This window comes from Crotalus tigris, unplaced genomic scaffold (genome assembly GCF_016545835.1).
Source record: "Crotalus tigris isolate CLP2741 ecotype Arizona unplaced genomic scaffold, ASM1654583v1 scf7180000017536.10889498, whole genome shotgun sequence".
Taxonomy (NCBI): Eukaryota; Metazoa; Chordata; class Lepidosauria; order Squamata; family Viperidae; genus Crotalus; species Crotalus tigris.
The window spans coordinates 5907440-5915729 of NW_024096460.1; the positions used below are offsets into that span (position 1 = coordinate 5907440).

General features: G+C 34.7%; 1 protein-coding gene across 1 annotated transcript; it reads right to left on the bottom strand.

The window, feature by feature from the left end:
- Positions 1-1532: 1532 nt before the first annotated feature.
- On the bottom strand, positions 1533-8285 carry EEF1AKMT2 (EEF1A lysine methyltransferase 2). Its single transcript, XM_039342337.1, has 7 exons — positions 8131-8285; positions 7811-7967; positions 6587-6652; positions 5943-6057; positions 4847-4954; positions 3703-3919; positions 1533-1794 (listed from the first exon to the last, which is right to left on the bottom strand). Exons 2-7 carry the CDS (start codon positions 7864-7866, stop codon positions 1700-1702), a joined length of 657 nt encoding a protein of 218 aa, XP_039198271.1. The 5' UTR covers positions 7867-7967; positions 8131-8285; the 3' UTR covers positions 1533-1699.
- Positions 8286-8290: the final 5 nt, after the last annotated feature.

Genomic DNA, 8290 nt, shown 5'->3' on the forward strand with positions numbered 1-8290 from the left:
GAGAAATGGTGTGCTATGGTCCGTGGAGTTGCAAAGAGTCAGACACGGCTTAGCAACTGAATAAAATTGAGTAAAGTACGCTTGCATTCTGTTCTAATATGACAGAATGTCTTGCATACCTGATGTACCTTATTGAAAACAATTTAAAAATATGTGTGATTGTCAGCCTCACTGACATGAAATCAGTTCTAGAGAATGGCTAAAACCTTTGCTGAGATTGGCTGTACTAGATTCATGCAAGGCCAAATGTGCTGTAACTGCTTCTCCTTTTTATGGTTTAGTTTAGGGAAATGTCTCCTTGAACTGCTTTTGAATGTTATCTGGAGGTTCTGCACTTAAAAATGCTTCAGGCAGCAGCGCCTGCATACAGTATATCTGTCAAGGTCATTTCCCTTACTGTCTACAATGTTTGCTTAGGCCAGGGGGAGGGAAAAAGGGTTCATCCCCTACTATAAAACATAAAAATCTTGTGAGAAATTAATAAAATAAGTCCCAGGGATATCAGACTTGGATACATATATTCTTTGTTGTTTTTCTACAATTAAAATTGGTATCTCATAAATTTCCAAAGCAGCATTTTTTTTTTTTAGTACTGGTCCTTCATTCCACAATTATATGCCCTTGCTGACAGATATGATCAAATGCTGCTAGAGATACTGCCGCGAAGCATCACTTATTCATACTGAATATTTTTTAATGCTAGAAGCTGTGCAAACCAATGAAGACACAAAGTGTTGAAAAGAAAGCAATTAAAAGTATGTACAGTAGAACTAAAATTTTAATTTACAGATAGGGCACAATCATGTTTAAGACTTCAATTTCTGATTTCTCTGAATTGAAAACTAGAATTAATGCTACATGTGCTGATAATCAGTCATCTATCTACTGAAACTGTAAATCACTTAGTGACCTGGGTCACGCAACCCTTCCAGCTGACTGCTGCAGAAACACACACCAATGTTTGCCTAACTAGGATCAATTAATGTTTGGCTTTTTTGTCCTTTAGAATATTGAATTGAATACTTTATTTTAGGCATGTCAAACTGTTGGCCCGCGGGCCAGATGTGTTATGCCAAAACCGCGCCCACCCCATGGCCGGCAATGGGGAAAAAGTTGAAATACGTCAGGCGATGTCACGACGTCGCGAGTTTGACATGCCTGCTTTATTTGGTCAAGTGTGATTGTACACATAAGAAATTGTCTCCAATGCAGAAATGGTATTTAGATGTGCTTAATATACAATCATTTGTATAGACTTTCTCTAAGTTTGGTCTTCTTATTCTTTTTATTTCTTATATGTTACTATAGTAGGAATATTTTAATAATGTTTTGTAGACACTTATTTTACCCCTTAGGGAATAGAATCATTTTTGCATTCTTTAGGTGACAAGATACATCCACAGGTTCATTTCTTTTTTTAAAAAAATATCAAATCAGTTATATCAAGCACTCTATCACATTTCTAAATAAACTGTCTTAAGGAATTGCATCATCAGCTACAATGATAAATGAATTTCTTCACAGGATTTATATAAATTCGTTTTTTATAAATAGATATTTTATTTACCTCAAAAAAAATCAAACATATAGACATCTATCAAATTTCTAAAACTTGTATTTTACTTTTGAATCCAGTTCTATGGTAAAATCCAAAATTCACAAAAGGAGATCTTCATCCCAAAATTTATTCAAAACTTCGTTATGTTTTTTGTAAAACCAAGGCAGTTACACTATTTCCAGTTCTTCCTCCAAAGCAGAAGGTTGGGCATGGCAGTTCCTCCAAAAGCAGAAACCCTATTAAATATAAGGAAAATATTTCTATTAAAAAGAAGCCTTGTTAACCCTTTAAATTCTGATATTAATTCAAACAGTATGCATACAATACAGCAAATTCTGCAAAATTAAGTAGAGTGGTAATTTTATAGTGTTGACCAACATAAACTGCACATAAATAAAAGGTTATGAATAACAGTAAGTGCAGTTTCAGGAAGTAGATATATGAAATTATTTTTCTTGGCGTCAGTAACCAATTATTAGAAACCTAAAATTGTATTTCCCACAATACCTAAAAGCTTAGTCTTGGTTTTAACTGTTTGAATTTTATACCAGTAGTAATATTTTTGCATGCCGTTTCTGTCTTTATCAAGTGATAGAAATATGATGTAGCAAGAAAATGAAGTAATAAGGGGCCATAAAGAATATGGGGTAGTGCCATATTTTTAATAGGAATATGCATAGCATCTTATTTTCAAGTGTTTAAATAGGAATGTGTAAGATGGATTATTATGAAACTAGCAATTGGATATGTTAAAAAAACTTAAATGTTTTTGTTAGTAAGTCTTCCAACTAGCCTCATTCTGTCTCACATATAAAAGGTTAATGACTAAGGCGTCAAGATTTTTGATTTAACCCAGACGTGCACATACTTTATACACTACTGCAAATCACAGATGTTTTCATTGCCAGAGCCAAACTGCTGTTCAGTTAAAAAGCAGCTTATTTTTGGTATTATGAAAACAACTAAAGGAGAAAGCAAAGATTGCTAACATCCTTTCTTTGATACATTACTATAGTATTTCTGCACTGTATAATTAAAAATGTAATACAGAGGCAACCAATAATATAACTGAGTTCAAAAAGGCAAATATACATCCTTCATCTTCACATTTTTTTTCTTTTTACAACACTGTAATCCCTTTTTATTGGGGTGGAATTGGGGCAACTGAATGGAGCTGAGTATTTACTGGCTGGATGCCCTTTCTGATGCCTACGTGGTGTTCACAGCAGATATTTTCTCTTTGGGCCCTGATAAACATCTGTGCTGCCTAGAACTGAACTCTGAACTTTTCAAGTGGGAGGCAAGCATCTTCGCATCTAGACCACCACACTGCTATCCTTCATTTTTCACTGCTATCCTTCATTTTTCAATAGCCTATATATTTTGAAAGCAACATGTCTGTTACAACATATTTCAACTGAAATTATGGAACTTGTAAATTATTTAAGCCATTTATAGTTTACACTGAACTTCAGATCATCAACCTTTTAGAATAAGGGTTTAATAGGCCTTAACCATACACATTCAAATGAAGATGGGCAGAAGAATGCTTATTACTGCTTTAATATATATTGGATCCAATGATAGTATTTGAGGAACCAGCTCATCTTGATGAGATGAACCCAATCCACCCATGCTGGCAGAAGAGGCATGCTGCAAATCTCATTGGTCAACAAATTTCAGCTAATGGGGTCCAGGAGGAGAACCTTTTCTGCAGTGATTTCCCCCCCACCCTCATTGAGATCTGCACTCACCCTTCTGGCCTTCCAAAAGACCTGGCTCTGCTGGCTGGCCAGGGGCCCAATGGGACAGTCGCATCTTGGAGGTGGTTAATGAGTTAGACAGATCCTACTTCTTCCTCAATGCACACTTTGCTCCCTTCCTCTCATCTTGGTTAAATTAATGTTAATTGAATTTTAAATGTATAATTTTTATTGTTTTAGGTTTTATATCATTTTCTTTATATGAATGTATGCCAACTAGAGTTGCCTCAGCAAGATGGACAGCATAAAAGTTTCAATCAATCAATCCAAAACTCAACTAATGTATTGCTTAAATAGGAGTTACAGTATTTTCCTTGAAAGACATAAAAAGCAGAGTCACATTTTAAGTTAGGTATATACAATTTGAAACTTATCATGCACCTTCTTCGAATTGTTTGCACAGTTCTTCTTTAGTCCAGTTACAAGATGTAATAAGGAAAAAGCCATTTGATCTCAACAGCCTCTGGAGGGATTTAATATACTGTTTCTTTTTCTCTGCTGCACTATCTGGGCTCAAACTAATAGCATCAAAAGTTCCTTTATCAATGCAGATCTGAAAACTTGACAATTCATTTGAGGGATTTAAAATGTCTTCAATCTGTAGAAGGTAGATATAACTGTTAAACGTAAAAACATGTTAATGCAATTGTTACTTTTTATAACTAAGCAGAACTGCATTGCCTCCATGCCCAAAATAATAGTTTGACTGCACATCAATCATCTATTTTTGTATGTTTGATGATTTTTACTCCTCTCAACCTAATATAAATTGGTCTCGACTATTTGTGCATTAGCACAGAGAATCGTCTTACCAGCACTTGAAAACTAAACAGAGTGGGACCAAATGTGAGGAGGGAAGCTAGCAAAGAGTTTGAAAATGATCCAAATAATGTCAAGGACAGGGAAGAAAAAGTTACATAAAAACTCTCCTCATGCATGTTTCAGAATCACATGCAGTCCATCCTGGGCTTCCCTGGGCACACAAACATTTATTTCTGGAATGAGGTAGGAGTTCCAGAAGCCACGTGCATTTAAACAGAAGTAAACCCTACTGAATGTAGTAGGACTTAATACTTGGTGTCATCTGGCACTACAGCCTTAAAAAACTTTTCTTCAAGAACTCACATCTCTTTAAACAACTGTCAATCCTGTATGAATTGGTAACAGCAGCCCTATCTTGATACATGAAAATTTTTCTTGCTCTTGATCACATTCAGAATTGCATTTTGCTTGTACAGTAAGATTTTTGTTCCAATGATCTATAATTAATCCCCTGATGAATATGACTGAGGAGCTTCATATAGCTAGTAGGAAGGAAGACATTTTAACTTGGTTAATATTGATTTAAATGTTTGCACTGGAGTTCAGTAAATGAAATCTCTGAATGTCACGAGAATTTTTAATACAATTTAATCAGGCCAGTCCTTAATCATTTGTCTTTTACATTTACACTACATTTCCCCAAATCCCACTTCTTCCTGATCATTTTAAGTATCCTCTTCATTTGTCCCTCATAAAAACTTACCAGCAGTTTAATACAAGATAGCCCTTCTTTTTCCATTATATTTTTTGAAAGTTGCACTGCAGAAGGAGAGTAGTCAACTCCTGTAAGATTGGTGTAACCACATTTACTCTAAAGAGAAGAAAAATTCACTAAACACTAAACATGTTTAGTTTGTTTTCTAGTTGGCTTTCATGATGTATTCCTCACAGTTAACCTATGGAGAACTAAAATATAATTATGTAAGCCACACCAACCTATAGGAAAAAATTACAGAACTTATTTTGCAAGAAAAACTACAAGGGTTTAATTATTTTTCTAATTTCAGTTCCCAGTAATCAATAGAAAGATTCCATTGGCTACAGTACATTGCACTAAACACAAATGTTAATGTCACGTAGAAGCTACACTAATACAGTAAAAGTAGTACGAGTAAATCAAATTTTCATATTTCTGATACTTTTCTTTTTTTGCATCAGCCTAACAAATAAGTACTTGGATACTAAATATAAAAATAAGAGATATAAAGGTTCTTGTTTCCTGCTATTTGTTCATGTAATATACACATGAACTTATTTATGGTTACTCTATGATTAAAGGGCATTGGACTCTTTGGCAAAGGCAGAATATTTATTCATCCTTTTAAAACTTAACATAAGAATATTTGTCTCCAGTATAAACACGTCTTAGCAACAACAATGCACTGCAAATTCTGTAACTATTAAGTTAAGAAAATAAAACCAGTTGCCATGCAGTGGGTAGTGTAGGTCAAGAAATGAAACAATATTAGGACTTCATGAGTACAGCTAGTAATTCGGGGGCAGCTGTTCAGTAATTTCCACAAATTTCTTAATCTATATTGCATTTTGATTCTTCAAATTGTAATTCTAAATATTTAAGTCAGCATTCTGATACAACTGAACTTTGATGCAACTGAACATTTCCTTGCTTAATATGAACGGTTTGTTTTTTTAAAAAATCATATCATGACCATAGACCATTGCAGGATAATCAGCATATTCTACATTTAATTTAATCTGACCATTTCATTAAAGTTTCTTACTTGCTCAATTTCTACTGTAAGCATTTTGCATCAGAAAGCACTACTACAAATACCAACCAATTCAACCAGCAAAATGCCATTTCCTGTTCCAATGTCAAGAACAGAAGTGTCCAGAGGTATCTTTTGTTTTTCTAGCCATCTAATTATACGAGTCATGCTTTCTTCACCAAACCTAATTAGAAAGAGAAGTTCAGATAAATTACTCCATTAGTCTATGCTAAAGGAAGACAAACACATTTTGTCATTCACGTGCAATGTAACTACATCATGTCACCATTAAGGTATCAATCTCTAGAGATCACATTACAGGTTTATTTAGATAAATCTGTTTGTTGTATTAACACTGCAGAGGATGAGATACTGTCAATTTTACATATACATGTACAGTACGTTCTAGGCTTCAATGTATCTTTGCCTGTACTTCTTACTCAATTTTTGGAAAAGATCAAGGATATGAATGCTTTACCTTTATCAAGTATACTGTAGTCAGCAATTCATTTTTCCCACATAAAAACAGACAGATGATGATTAGCTATTTTAATTTGCAACAGGTTTAGCTAAGAAAAGAGTTGGCATTCAAAAAAACAAACAAAACCCAGAATATCACATTACCAGTACTCTGAGAAAAACAGCTGCACTTTTGAAAAGAAAATAAATTACAAACATGTTTTGAAGCATGTTTCATGGTTATAGATACTTGCCAAATGTCCCCAGTATCACCACTTTCTTTAAAATTATGTAGTTCTCGTTCATATGCTGCATCCCAGCTATACAAGAAAAAAGAATGTTAGTAAATGCTTGACATTTCCCCTCATCGGTTTAAGAAAAAGTATCCCTCTTTCCACTTGGAATCTATGTGCACATAATGCTCATTTGTTGTGGGGAAAACAGGAGGCAGGAATATTAAATATATTTACCGCTTTGAGTTATATATTAAAACAGTGGAATAAGAATCCAATATAACTACGGTACCATAGTTAATTTAATCATGGTAATATGATGACTTAATCATTGAACCCAAATTCCTGGGTTTACAAAACATACCAAATCAACTGACCACAATGAATGATTCTATAGTTTGTGGTTCTGAGAACAGAGCTATTCTCTGGAAATGGAAAGAACTTTAATTATGTTTTGACCAGACAGGAAGGTCTATATGGATAGCTAGATTACAAAACCTATCAACATCAAGGCTTTTTTTTAAAAAAAGCATTTTGTAACATAAGAAACAAGAGTAGAAGGTAACATCCAAAAACAGCATATCTCATGTCATGGTCCCCATTTGTAAATATTATTTTTAACATATGTAATCTTTCCAGATGGAATAAAAATGTGATTCATTTCTCTCAAAATAATAAAAGCTTTAAATGAATCAGCACAGTCCTTAAAATCAGTTCATCTCTTTTTGTACACCCTGGCAAAAACACTGCTTTTTAGAATGCAATGATATATAATAAGGCTTTTTTTGTCCAAAAATAAATATTCAACTAAATGTTTGTCTCTCTAGTATGGTTCACAATTCCAATTTGTTTGAACTTTTGATTTACTCTTGGTGCGAATGATTAGATGTATCAAGTTATATGTAGCTCTTTATTGCCTATGTACATTCGTGTGTTTATTTTGATTGCTTTTATTTAGTATTTTACCCTCATCACTGAGTGTCGTATCTTATGATTTAGGATGATTGTATTATGATTATGATTTGTCACTTGTTGCTTGTATGTACACTGAGAGCTTATGCAAAGGAGACAAATTGCTTGTGGGTCCAATTACTTGGCTAATAAAGAATTCTATTCCTATTCTTATTCTATTCTATTCTTAAAAGCAATACCTAGAAGTAGAGTTAGATTTGGTGATTAGTGAGGTAGTGACTAATGCAGATGTTTCTGTTGCTTCCAACCAAGCCTCCCGCTTCGAGTACTCACTGTTCTTTGGTCCCCAGCGCCGAAGGCTCAAACTCTTCCTCTCCGCAGCTGCTCATTGCCGGAAAAGATGCAGCGCACGTCCAAGGTTAGCCTCTTTTATGCCGCAGAAAGACTCCCTTTTATCGTTTCTTTCAATCTTTCTTCCGGGGAGTGAAGGCTGAGGAAGAAATAGCAGCGGCTGTTTTCGCGGTTACAGTGGCAATCATTAAAAAAAAAATGAGTTACGTCTCCACACCTACCGCCATTCCGAACTGTTCTTACAATGCTTTGGAACAAAACAAGCGGCGATTTCCTACAGGGAACGAGAAAAGAATACCTACCCAGTTGTGACAGTTGGGAAAGAGCCGATAGCCAAATATGCTCTACGCAAGGAATAATAACGCTCCATTCGTTATTGGCTCTATATGCTCCAATTTTAGGCAGGCTCTGACTTGAGTTTGCCTGTTGTGAACTACATTTCCCAGGAAGCCCCACGCGCTG

Coding starts and splice junctions, on each gene's coding strand:
- EEF1AKMT2 (XM_039342337.1), bottom strand. CDS start 7,866: ATGAGCAGCTGCGGAGAGGAAGAGTTTGAGCCTTCGGCGCTGGGGACC. Junction 6,653..7,810: donor GCGCTGGGGACCAAAGAACA/GTGAGTACTCGA, acceptor TTTCTTGTATAG/CTGGGATGCAGCATATGAAC. Junction 3,920..4,846: donor TATCTTGTATTAAACTGCTG/GTAAGTTTTTAT, acceptor TACCTTCTACAG/ATTGAAGACATTTTAAATCC.